This window comes from Macaca thibetana, chromosome 11 (genome assembly GCF_024542745.1).
Source record: "Macaca thibetana thibetana isolate TM-01 chromosome 11, ASM2454274v1, whole genome shotgun sequence".
Lineage (NCBI taxonomy): Eukaryota > Metazoa > Chordata > Mammalia > Primates > Cercopithecidae > Macaca > Macaca thibetana.
The window spans coordinates 107,510,367-107,523,749 of NC_065588.1; the positions used below are offsets into that span (position 1 = coordinate 107,510,367).

The 13,383-nt window shown below is 48.2% G+C and overlaps 1 protein-coding gene across 2 annotated transcripts in view; it reads left to right on the forward strand.

The window, feature by feature from the left end:
• Positions 1-11,604, forward strand: part of CUX2 (cut like homeobox 2) — a 280,830-nt gene extending 269,226 nt beyond the window's left edge. For both annotated transcript variants that reach the window (XM_050749630.1, XM_050749629.1), the window contains exons 21-22: positions 3,216-3,489; positions 8,569-11,604. In XM_050749630.1, the coding sequence (XP_050605587.1) occupies positions 3,216-3,489; positions 8,569-9,370 (1,076 nt within the window). In that variant the 3' untranslated portion in view covers positions 9,371-11,604. The remainder of the gene's footprint in view (positions 1-3,215; positions 3,490-8,568) is intronic.
• The last annotated feature ends 1,779 nt before the right edge of the window (positions 11,605-13,383 follow it).

Genomic DNA, 13,383 nt, shown 5'->3' on the forward strand with positions numbered 1-13,383 from the left:
ACCTAGCTGTAACCCACATAAACCCAGGGCCCCCGTAGTCCAGTCTCAGCCTGGTATGGGACTGCATGAAATAGCAACCTTGAAACACAATGTAACAATGTAATTGAAAGCAATGAAGATATTTACAGCCTGTGGCAGTGGCGGGGCATGGGTAGTCCTGGCTAAGGCAAGAGGATCGCTTGAGGATCACTTGGGAGGCTAAGGCAGGAGGATCGTTCAAGGCTGCAATGTGCTGTGATCAAAGCTGTGAATAGCCACTGTGCTCCAGCCACGCAGTGCAGTAAGACCCCATCTCTAATTTTTTTTTTTTTTAATTTGTAAATATTTACTACCTCTCCCATGAAAAGCCAATACTCTGCCAGGTGCAGTGGCTCACGCCTGTAATCTCAGCACTTTGGGAGGCTGAGGCAGGCAGATCACCTGAGGTTGGGAGATCAAGACCAATCTGGCCAATATGGCAAAACCCCATCTCTACTAAAAATACAAAAATTAGCTGGGCATGGTGGCACACACTGTAATCGCAGCTACTTGGGAGACTGAGGCAGGAGAATCACTTGAACCCAGGAGGTGGAGGTTGTAGTGAGCTGAGATTGCGCCACTGCCCTCCACCCTGGGCGACAGAGCAAACCTCTGTCTCAAAAAAAATAAATAAATAAAATAAAAGGAAAGGAAACTGAATACCCCATCTCTTGGTGTCCTTTCACGCCTCTGAAGCTACCCCAAAGTCTGTTGCCAGCCCCAACTGCCTATTTCCCAAAACTCTGTGTACCTCCCTCCCTCCCTCCTCTGCCTCAACTCCCTGTTTTGTAGATCAGCCCTTGGCCCATAACAGATCCTACATAACAAACGACAGGACCAGCAAACAGGAACCCTCTCTTGTAGGGCTGGGCAAGGAGATTGCAAGTTCTCACATTATGTGACATTATATCCTGATAAGATAAGCTGGCATTGTCTACAGCCATACCACACTGAATACGGGATCACGTCTGATCTCAGAAGTTAAGCCGGGTCAGGCCTGGTTAGTATTTGGATGGAAGATCAACTGGCATTGAGCTGGGCGCCCAGTCTCATGCTATGCATAAAGGATTACTCTGTATTTCCGAAGGTTCAAAGTCCATTGGAAGATAAGATAGGAGCGGTTGAAGTTGCCATCCAGGGCGTGAGGGCAGGTCGTGTGATGACCCAGGGATATGCCAGGCTCTGGAGAGCACCTAGGGCTGGGCCATCATCATCAGACAATGCTATGGTTGAGAACTTGACCTTCTACCTCCTTGCTGTGTGACGACCTTGAGCTAATTACTTTCCCTCTCTGTGCTTCCTTCTATTTCTGAAAAAGAGAGCTAGCTCAATGTGGTGGCTCATACCTGTAATCCTAGCACTTTGGGAGGCCAAGGTGGATGGATCACTTGAGGCCAGAAGTGATGGCCAACATGGTGAAACCCCATCTGTACTAAAAATACAACAATTAGCCGGGCGTGGTGATGCATGCCTGTAATCCCAGCTACCTGGGAGGCTGAGGCAGGAGAATCGCTTGAACCTGGGAGGTAGAGGTTGCAGTGAGCCAAGAGGATCATGCCACTGCACTCCAACCTGGGTGACAGAGTGAGACTCCATCTTAAAAATGCATTTTCAGAGCCACAAAGCATTGCTGTGAGGATTAAGTAAGACCCTCATACCTTACTTCTTTCATTCTGAAGTGGGCTTTTTTCTCCCCAACATCTTCATGATTTGGGGTCAACATGCACCATGCAGTCAGTAAGTCATTTAGATTAGTGTCCTTACCTACTGCCCACCAAAGGCTGTTCAGAAATTCAGGGATGCTTCTGACAGTCTAGAGGATATCGTAGGCTAGGTGTGGTGGCTCATACCTGTAATCTCAGCACTTTGGAAGACCAAGGTGAGAGGATTGCTTAAGGCCAAGAGTTTGAGACCAGCCTGGGCAACAGAGTGAGACCCTACCTCTATGTAAAAAATAAAGTAAAGGTTCCTCTTCAAAGACTTTCCTCCCGATTTAATTAGGAATAAATAGTAACTTCTCTTAGAAGGAAAATTTATTCAAAGATCTGTGCTAACATTCTTAAATATCTGCTAGCCATGATAAAGAAATCAATGTACTTTATGTTTGCTCCCACAATTTAGCCTAAATATTTGCCCTGGCATGCCTATACTGGTCCAAACAAGCGTTAGGTCATAGTCTGTTCCTTTTCCTTCTTTGAAGGTGTTTTTACCTTTCTCAGCGTTCTACAAGTTACTTCCTCCTTCCTTTGTTCTCCTCTGCCTTTGCCTCTTTTAAAAAGTTCTAAGTTGCTAGCCAGTCAGGACAAATACAGAATGTGAGGTCCCGTTCCAGTCAGTGGAAACCGGACACAGCAGTAGGGTGGACACATCAGATTATAAATGACTCTGTTTCGTTTGTTCAGTGTACTCTTGTGGCAAAACTGCTGGCAAGTAAGTGTACCCTTTCAGCAGAAAGTATAAAAATGGTCTTGCTAAGTAAATTAAATTTATGTTCAAGTGCTATTTCTTTACGGCACCAGGGAAGAAGCATTTCAAACACTCTACAAAACAATTTTTTCAATGAGCCGGGCATGGTGGCACGCACCTGTAGTCCCACCTACTCAGGAGGCTGAGGCAGGAGGATCGCTTGAAAGCAGGAGTTCAAGGTTGCAGTGATTTGTGATTGTGTCGCTGCATTCCAGCCTGGGTGACAGAGAGAGACCCCATCTCTACAAAAAAAATTTAAAAATTAGCCGGGGGTGGTGGTTCACACCTGTAATCCCAGCTACTTGGGAGGCTGAGGCAGGAGGTTTGCCTGAGCCTAGTTGGTTGAAGCTACAGTGAACTATGACTGCACCCATGTACTCCAGCCTGGGTGACAGAGTGAGACCCTATCTCTACAAAAACAGAGAGAATACCGTGGAACACCCTGTTTCGAGTGCTTCCTATGTGCGAGGAATGATCCTAAGTCTTCGCTCATGCCAGGGCTCCCTGGCTGGTGAGGTCAGGCTAGCATCTTGTGGCGTGGGGGTGGGAGTTGAGAGATGCAGGAGAGTGAGGAGGGAGAAAGGCTGGGGGGGCGTACCCCTAAGCTTAGGGCATGATGGCTTCCTCCTAGTGGGCCTGACAGATGCACTCCCACCATGGGACTCCTGCTGGCCAGGAACTGATGGGGTGGGGACAGCACCTCTCAGCCCTCCCTCTCTCCCCGGCTCCAGCCTACCTGAAACGTCGCTATGGCCTCATCAGCACCGGCTCAGACAGTGAGTCCCCGGCCACCCACTCGGAGTGCCCCAGCCCCTGCCTACAGCCCCAGGACCTGAGCCTCCTGCAGATCAAGAAACCCCGGGTGGTGCTGGCACCTGAGGAGAAGGAGGCGCTGCGGAAGGCCTATCAGCTGGAACCCTACCCCTCACAGCAGACCATCGAGCTCCTCTCCTTCCAGCTCAACCTCAAGACCAACACCGTCATCAACTGGTTCCACAACTACAGGTGGGACTATGGGGGCATGCCCACAGGGCGGGTGGCAGAACCCAGGTGGGACCCCTTCCCCATCTGAGAGCCTGGAGGGAGCCCCACATAGCCTCTGGGAGATGGGAGACCCCACCACATAGGCACTTAGATATAGAACACAGGGCCAGGTACAGTGGTTCATGCCTATAATCCCAGCACTTTGGGAGACCAAGGCGGGAGGATCACTTGAACCCAGGAGTTCGAGACCAGCCCAGCAGCACAGGGAGACCTCTCTACAAAATAAATACATAAATAAATAAATTAGTTGTGTGCAGTGGCATACACCTGTAGTCCCAGCTACTTGGGAGGCTGTAGTGAGAGGATTGCATAAGCCTAGGAGGCGGAGGCTGCAGTGAGCTACCATCACACCACTGCACTCCAGCCTGGGTAACAGAGCGAGACCGTGTCTCAAAAACAAGAAAAATGAGACTGAGGTGGATCACCTGAGGTCAGGAGTTCGACACCAGCCTGGCCAACATGGTGAAACCCTGTCTCTATTAAAAATTTTAAAATTATCCTGGCATGGCAGTGCGCACCTGTAATCCCAGCTACCTGGGAGGCTGAGGTGGGAGAATTGCTTGAACCTAGGAGGCGGAGGTTGCAGTGAGCCAATATCATACCACTGTACTCCAGCCTGGGCGACAGAGCAAGACTCTATCTCAAAAAAAAAAAAAAAAAAGTAAATCGCAGGCAAATGTGGAAGAAATCCCAGCTCCATTACTTTCAGCTGTGGAGCCTTCTTCACTTCCCTGAGCCTCAGTCTTCTAACCTGTAAAATGGGGTGGACAGTAGCTGGATCTACTTCATCGAGTTGCACAAAGGATTGATAGACTAACATAGTTACATAAAATACCTAGCATGTAGGCCAGGCACGGTGGCTCACACCTGTAATCCCAGCACTCTGGGAGGCTGAGATGGGCAGATCACCTGAGGTCAGGAGTTTGAGATCAGCCTGGGAAACATGATGAAACTCCATCTCTTCGAAACATACAAAAATTAGCCAGGCATGGTGGCGCATGCCTGTAGTCCCAACTATGTGGGAGGCTGAGGCAGGAGAATCCTTTGAACCCAGGAGGCGGAGGTTGCAGTGAGCTGAGATCATGCCACTATACTCCAGCCTGGGCAACAGAGTGAGGCTATCTCCAAAAAAAAAAAAAATATCCAGCACATAGTATGTGGTAGGTATTGATGTGATTATTGTCATTATTTTTATTATTATTTCACCCTGTTTGCCCGGTGTCTGCCTCAAAGAAGGGACAGGGAAAGGTATTTGGGGGTACAGGCCTGAGGAACCCTGACTATTCATTGAGCCTCAGGTTGGATCCCTGATTTCGTGCTCCTGGCCCCTCCCACCGCTGAAACCAAAAGAAACCCCCCTGATATCCTTTTCAGGCTCCACTACCTCAGGGAGTGGGTGATTCCTACTTCAATGGCTGCTGCTTTCCATAGCTCTTCCCACTCTTGATTCCCTGTTCTCACAAGTCACTGGCCTGCAGTAGGTTGAGCTTCCTAGGAGTTTAGTCCCAGGGCTGGCTCTGAGGAGACCCCTGTAAAGAATGCTTGATGGGGGAATTTCAGGGACCGTCTCTGAGGAACACCCCCCACCCCGCCCCTGCCAAGCTTCCTGAGCAGGAAAAGTCTCTGGTACTCACATGGTACCACAGAAGAAAATCCACTCATCCATTCTAGGGGAAGAGAATGTCTCTTGATCCCCAAGGGATCAAGGAAAGAGGAGATTGGTGGGAGGAGCAACTGAGCATCTTCTCTCTCCTGGGCACCAGGGGCCCACAGACCCGAGTCCATACCCTCTCTCAGTCCCCAATCCCTCCATAAGTCATTTTACTTCTCCAAGTCTCACCCTTATTTTACAGATGAGGAACCTAATACCTATCCCGCAATGTATGATTGTAGATCAAATGAAATAACTCTGGGTATAAACGCATTATAAAATACAGTTTGGGCCAGTCACAGTGGCTCATACCTGTAATCCCAGCACTGTGGGAGGCCAAGGTGGGCGGATCACCTGAGGTCAGGAGCTCAAGACCAGCCTAGCCAAAATGATGAAACCCATCTCTACTAAAAATACAAAAGTTAGCCAGGCATGGTGGCAGGGGCCTGTAATTCCGGCTACTCGGAGGCTGAGGCACGAGAATCACTTGAACCTGGGAGGTGGACATTGCTTTGAGCTGAGATCACATCACTGCACTCCAGCCTGGGTGACAGTGAGACTCTGTCTCAAACAAATAAATAAATAAAATAAAATATGGTTTATCATCTGGCTCAGAACAGAGCCTGCCAAATAACAAATGACATAGGTCCTTAAAGCCTGCTCATTTCCTTCCCTCCCTGGGGGATATGGGGACATCTTCTCACCTCTGATTCCCCACAGGAACTGAGCACTCCATTATTATCCAACATATTCATTCAACAAACGTTTCTAATGTATGCATAGTGAACCAATCCCCGCCCTTAAGGACCTTACAGTCATAAAACAGAACATTTCACTTATAATCTAGTAAATGCTGTGAAACAAGAAGGAACAAGGGGCTAAGGGAAAAGGGAATTCTGCCTGGGGAGGACTTTACAGAAGTGATTTTGAGATGGGTTTTGAGGGATGAATAGGAGTTTGCACAAAGGAGAAGAGAGAATTCCACTCTCAAAGAACTCTCAAAGGGTTATAATTACAGAAGAACACATTATTTCATTTGGTAAATGTTTACTGAGCATCTACTCTGTACCGGACGCCACAGAAAACAGACAAAGTCCCTCCCCATCGAAGCTCTTCCCATTGGAGGGAGCTGAGGGAGATGGGGGAGAACTCTGGAAGGTGGGCAAGGTCACCTTTGTGGGGGGATTGGGGATTGAGAGACGGTATGGACTAGATGATCCGTCACAGTTCCTCCAGGCCCAGGATCCTGGGATGGGGCTCCACAGGACCTGGGCAGGGAGGCAGGGGCAAGAAAATAAAAGCCAGACTGCTGGGTTCAGAGCCCTGTGACCATGCCAATTCCTGTGCCCTCTCAGCCTGGTCTCCTTTATCAATGCAAATCAGATCAGTATATCATGATGAGATTATTATATTAGGTTGGTGCAAAAGTAATTGCAGTTTTTGCCACTTTTGTTTTGTTTTGTTTTGTTTCTGTTTTTGTTTAGTAGAGACGGGGTTTTGCCATGTTGGCCAGGGTAGTCTAGAACTCCTGACCTCAAGTGATCCACCTGCTTTGGCCTCCCAAAGTGCTGGTATTACAGGTGTGAGCCACCGTGCCCAGCTGGGTTTTGCCATTTTTTTTTAAATGTTTCTTGATCCATTTTAAAGGATTTGCCATTTTTAAAAAAAAATGGTTTTGCCATTTGAAAAAGTCACAAAAGGCCGGGCATGGTGGCTCATGCTTGTATCCCAGCACTTTGGGAGGCTGAGGCAGGCAGATCACAAAGTCAAGAGATCGAGACCATCTGGCCAACATGGTGAAACCCCTTCTCTACTAAAAATACAAAAATTACCTGGGTGTGGTGGCGCGCACCCGTAGTCCCAGGTACTCGGGAGGCTGAGTCAGGAGAATCACTTGAGCCCAGGAGGCAGAGGTTGCAGTGAGCTGAGATCGTGCCCCCACTGCACTCCAGCCTGGAAAAAAAAAGTGAGACTCCATCTTGGAAAAAAAAAAGAAGTCACACAAAAAAGAATAAAAAAGGCAGAAAATCCAATTACTTTTACACCAACCTAACAGAAAATGAAATAAACAGGCTGGGTGTGGTGGCTCATGCCTGGGCAACACTTTGGGAGGCCGAGACTGGTGGATTGCTTGAGGTCAGGAGTTCAAGACCAGCCTGACCAACATGGTGAAACCCCGTCTCTACTAAAAATACAAAAATTAACCAGGCATGGTGGCGCCCACCTATAATCCCAGCTGCTCGGGAGGCTGAGGCAGTAGAGTTGCTTGAACGCGGGAGGCAGAGGTTGCAGTGAGCCGCGATTGCGCCACTGCACTCCAGCCTGGGCAACAGAGTGAGACTCCATCTCAAAAAAAAAGAAAAAAGAAAACAGCAAAAAGTGCTTAGCCTAGTGCCCAACACAATAAAGCGCTCATTATTATTATGTTTGTAACTATATAGCTGCTAATAGTCTATATTAGTGTAATTTATTGTTCACATAAATGGCCAGGGAGCCCCAGCATTGAAGGTGCTAAGGAAACAGAAACCCCTGTTGCTTTATGACCTTGGAGAAGTTATTTAAAATTTCTTGACCTCATTCGCTGTAAGAAAATAATTGGGTCTGGGCCCAGTGGCTCAAGCCTGTAATCCCAGCACTTTGGGAGGCCAAGGTGGGTGGATCACCTGAGGTCAGGAGTTCAAGACCAGCCTGGCCAACATAGCAAAACCCTGTCTCTACTAAAAATACAAAAATTACCCAGGCATTGTGGCACACGCCTATAATCCCAGCTACCCAGGAGGCTGAGGCAGGATAATTGCTTGAACCCGGGAGGCAGAGGTTGCAGTGAGCTAAGATCGCACCACTGCACTCCAGCCTGGGTAACAGAGTGAGACTGTCTCATAAAAAAGAGATAAAACTAATCATAATCATTTATTTGATTTAGCCCAATATAAACATTATTAATGAGACCTTTCACTTTGTTTTGTATTAAGCCTAAGAACAGGTGTGTATTGTACCCTTACAGCACATGTCAATCTGGACTAGCCTCATGTCAAGCACTCGAGCCATGTAGGGCCAGTAACTGCTATGTTGGCCAGCACAGGTCTAGATCATCTGCTTTGGGATTCAGTAGTCATGAGTTCAAGTCTCGGTTCTGCCACTTACTAGCTGTGTGACCTGGGACAAGTCACTTAACATCTCTGAGCCTTGTTTCCTGTGAAGTGGAGATAATAATAGCACCCACCTTGTGGTGTTGTTGAGAAGACTTAATAAGATGGTGCAAGTATGGAGGCTTAGTGCCTAGAGAGCCCCAGGGCAGTGGGTGGGATCAAAATGCCATGTATGCAGATGGAGTCCAGGGTTTGGGTGTCCCCTGTCCAGCCCCAGGCTCACCGTCGTCTCTGCCCCAGGTCCCGGATGCGCCGGGAGATGTTGGTGGAGGGGACCCAGGATGAGCCAGACCTTGACCCAAGTGGGGGTCCTGGAATCCTACCGCCAGGCCACTCCCACCCGGACCCCACCCTGCAGAGCCCTGACTCTGAGACTGAGGACCAGAAGCCAACCATGAAGGAACTGGAGCTTCAGGAGGGCCCTGAGGAGAACATCACACCCCTGACCACCCAGGACAAGGCCCAAGTGAGGATCAAGCAGGAACAGACAGAGGAGGATGCTGAGGAAGAGGCAGGCAGCCAGCCCCAGGACTTAGGGGAGCCAGACAAAGGCCAAGGTCCCCCCAAAGAGGAGCATCCCGACCCTCCGGGTAACGACAGACTCCCAAAAGTGGCTCCCAGTCCCCTCCTTCCAGGTGGATCCACCCCAGACTGTCCCTCACTTCATCCCCACCAGGAGAGTGAGGCTGGGGAGCGGCTTCACCCGGACCCTTTAAGTTTTAAGTCAGCCTCAGAGTCCTCACGCTGCAGCCTGGAGGTGTCACTGAACTCGCCCTCAGCCGCCTCCTCACCAGGCCTCATGATGTCTGTGTCACCTGTCCCCTCCTCCTCAGCTCCCATCTCCCCATCCCCTCCTGGCGCCCCCCCTGCCAAAGTGCCGAGTGCCAGCCCCACTGCTGACACGGCTGGAGCCTTGCATCCCAGTGCCAAGGTGAACCCCAACTTGCAGCGGCGGCATGAAAAAATGGCCAACCTGAACAGCATCATTTACCGACTAGAGCGGGCTGCCAATCGGGAGGAGGCCCTGGAGTGGGAGTTCTGAAAGCAGGGTGAGGGGGCAAAGGACATACCCTGGTAACTACCTTCCTTTTCTCACTCACTCTCCTCAACAGGGTGGGGTAAGGGAGGGAGGAACTCAACCATCAAAATGTGGACAGCAATGTTATGCCGTTTACGTTTTTTGTTGTAATCCTAGTTCTATGAAGTTGTGTGAGCAGGTGGGTCAAATGCCATTGCCTCCACTTTTCGGCACCCCCTGCTCCTCTTCACCCTGACCCCTCTGCAGAAGGCAGAAGCAAAATGGCACCACATATTCACCTGAAAACTCCAAACTCTTTTAGAAAAATAAATAAATATTTATAGACCTCTTTTAGATATTTTAATAAAGGATCCTTTGGAATTTATCCCAGCTGATGCTGTTTTGATATTACAGAGAGTTATAAAATCAGGATGCTGTCACAACTGTTGCGAAGTATACACTGAAGTTGTGTCGTTTTTGCCACTAGATGAGATTAAAAGAAGACAATTGTTCAAAGCCATCACAAAACACTATAAGACTGACCAAAATCTAGATAACCTTTGAACCATGATTTTTTTCCACATCTGTCTGTGAGACACAGCGCATTGCTACTGCCCTTCCAGAAACTGTGCTAAAAAGAGAAAGTCCAAAAGACTCTAAACGAAAATCTTGATGCCGTTGAGGATGTGTTTCATTCTGGTGGTCTGTTTTGCAAGCTTGATAACACAAAATATCCGTGCCATTGTAAATGTTGTAGAGATGTGGGCTGTGGCCCAACCGTCCTATAAGAGATGTAGCATGGTACAGAACAAACTGCTTACACAGGTCTCACTAGTTAGAAACCTGTGGGCCATGGAGGTCAGACATCCATCTTGTCCATCTATAGGCAAGAAGTGTTTCCAGATCCTTTGGAAAGGTGGGCATGGGGCAGGTGCTTGGAGAGTGGCATTTGAACCAGAGGGACCCCATTTCCCCATGTGAACCATAGGCACAACCCAGGAAGTTTCCCCACTTGTAGGAGTGTGGGTATTCCAGAGCAAGACTGTGGCCACCATCTTCCCCTCTTGGTGTTTTCCAAAAGTGACAGTGTTGGTCATCCCATGACCACTGAAGCTTAGTAACCAGCGCCAAAAAGTAGATTCATCAAACTAGAGATCCCAGCTCCCCTTCTCGCCATCTTCTTTCTCAAGTTGACCCTGGTACTGTTTCTGGAAGGCATCTGCAACTCCAAGTCCATGCAGAACTCTGGAAGGCCAAGTTCATCGCAGCATGTTCACCATATCCCAGCCTCCAAATCTACCCTCCTACCTTCCAACGCATGACCTGTTGGGGAGCAGAGACTCAACCCCCAACTCAAAGGAGCCCTTCCTCCAGCGTCTTTGGCATGGTTTCTAGGGTGAGAGTTCCCAATTTGGATGGAACGGCCACCATATTGGTTATTGAATCTCTCTCCCTTGTTTTTATTACGTTTCCTTTTTCAAACTGTCCGTGGGAAGGCTGAATTGGGTGACTCCCCAGAATGAAGATGAAAAGGTGACTATAATCAATGCCGATGCAATGCCAGTGGGTGAGATGGCCGATGGAGGTTTCAAAGATGTAGCTAGCATTTTGAAACCATATAGGCAAAACCCAGCAACCAGAAGGGGACAGATAAGGACCGTTCCAGAAATTTCAACTCTCACATCCAGCCCAGGCTGCAGTCTCCACACCAAACAGTCAACAAAACACAAACCCTGAAGGAAAACCTTTTCCATACACCCAGGCTATGCATTGAAGAGTTTTCCACTGTATACATTTTTATCCAGATGAAGGTATTTTTATATTTTGACAATAGGAAACAGTGACCAATTTTCAGAGTAATCAAATCTGGAACAAATGAAACATCTCCTTTTAGCCACCACCACCCTGTTGCAATTAAGACAACCGTGGGGGAACACACCACTTTTTACTGTTGAAACCAACACAACGTTGAAATCCAGGCTTACACGCAGACTCCGATTCCTAGAGAACTAAATTTGGCTTTAGTGTGACGGGATTTGATTAAGCACTTAGTATAGTCTTTTGAACACAGAAATCCTGTTGTACTTAAAGCTAGCGGACCCGTGAACAACTTTGTCAGGTTCACGTCCTATAACGGTTAAAAAAATACACACACATACACAAACCGTTTCTATGAGAGATTGATGAACTTTGTTTAAAATTTTAAAAAAAGGAACACGTTCTGTAAACGAGTCGCTAAATACAGAATTGTATAATAATTCTGGGTGTCTTGCTTCTTTGTTCTGGGACTAGGAGTACAAACTGGAGGTCAGATCGGGCCCTCAGAGATGTTTTACAAAATGGTATTTTTTACAACTAATTTTTGTTTTGTTTTGTTTTTTTAAGTTCTAGAGTACATGTGCACAACGTGCAGGTTTGTTACATATGTATATATGTGCCATGTTGGTGTGCTGTACCCATTAACTCGTCATTTACATTAGGTATATCTCCTAATGCTATCCCTCCCCCCCTCCCCCCCTCCCCACAATAGGACCCGGTGTGTGATGTTCCCCTTCCTGTGTCCAAGTGACCTCATTGTTCAGTTCCCACCTATGAGTGAGAACATGCGGTATTTGGTTTTCTGTTCTTGCGATAGTTTGCTGAGAATGATGGTTTCCAGCTGCATCCATGTCCCTACAAAGGACACGAACTCATCCTCTTTTATGGCTGCATAGTATTCCATGGTGTGTATGTGCCACATTTTCTTAATCCAGTCTGTCACTGATGGACATTTGGGTTGATTCCAAGTCTTTGCTATTGATTACAACTAGTTTTTAAGGCACAAAGGCTCACACCTATAATCCCAGTGCTTTGGGAGGCCAAAGTGGGAGGATTGCCTAAGCCCAGGAATTTGAGGCTGCAGTGAGCTGTGATTGCCACTGCACTCCAGCATAAACAGTAGAGAGAGACCCTGTCTCTGGAAAAAAAAAAAAAATTTAAGCCTGGTTTCTAAATTGCCAACATTGGCTTGGCATGGTGGCTCAGTCCTGTAATCCCAGCATTTTAGGAGGCCAATGTGGGAGGATCACTTAAGGCCAGGAGTTTGAGACCATCCTGAGCAACACAGTGAGACCCTCCTCTCTAAAAAAAAAATTGCCAACATTAAAATGTGGGGGCATGTCCCATAAAAAGCATGAGCTTCTCTAGGAAATAGTCAAGATCTTGGCCACACTGGGCCCACGTTCCAGTGTGACAACAGCCAGATGAGGTCTGGCCACCTTTAGATGGGGCATATGCCCATGGTTTGCTTCAGCCCTCAACTGTGCAACCTGCCTGGGCCTTGTGGGCATCTGGGTTAGCAAGTGTGCCTTGTGGACCAGCCTGCAGCAGGGTGGAAGCTGGTCAGACTCCAGGGCCTGGTATGAGGAGTCAAGCTTGCAAGCTGTGCCCACCTCTGTACAGTGTGTGAGTGGTTAGTGCCCCCAGCCCTGATGGGAAAATGCCAAGAGGGGCTTCCTGTTGACCAACGTAGCATCACGCCTTTCCTAGTTGTATAACTGGGGCCTCAGTTTCCTCATCTGCAAAATGGGGGTATCATAGCAGCCAGCTCAGAAGGTCATTGTGAAGAATATACATGCATATGCATAAAACTGCATGGCAGTAAGGACTGGATAACTAAATACAAAGATTAACCAAGCTTAGTGGCGGGCACCTGTAGTCCTAGCTACTTGAGAGGCTGAGGCACGAGAATTGCTTAAACCTATGAGGCGGAAGCTGTCGTGAGCCATTGCGCCGCTGCATTCCATCCTGGGTGGGCAGAGTGAGACGATTAAAAAAAAAAATGCCAGGTGCAGTGGCTCACGCCTGTAATCCCAATACTTTGGGAGGCCAAGAGGGGGAGTGGATCATGAGGTCAGGAGTTCGAGACCAGCCTGACCAACATGGTGAAACCTCATCTCTACTAAAAATACAAAAATTAGCCGAGTGTGGTAGTGTGCACCTATAATCCCAGCTACTCAGGAGGCTGATGCAGGAGAATCGCTTGAACCCAGGAGGCG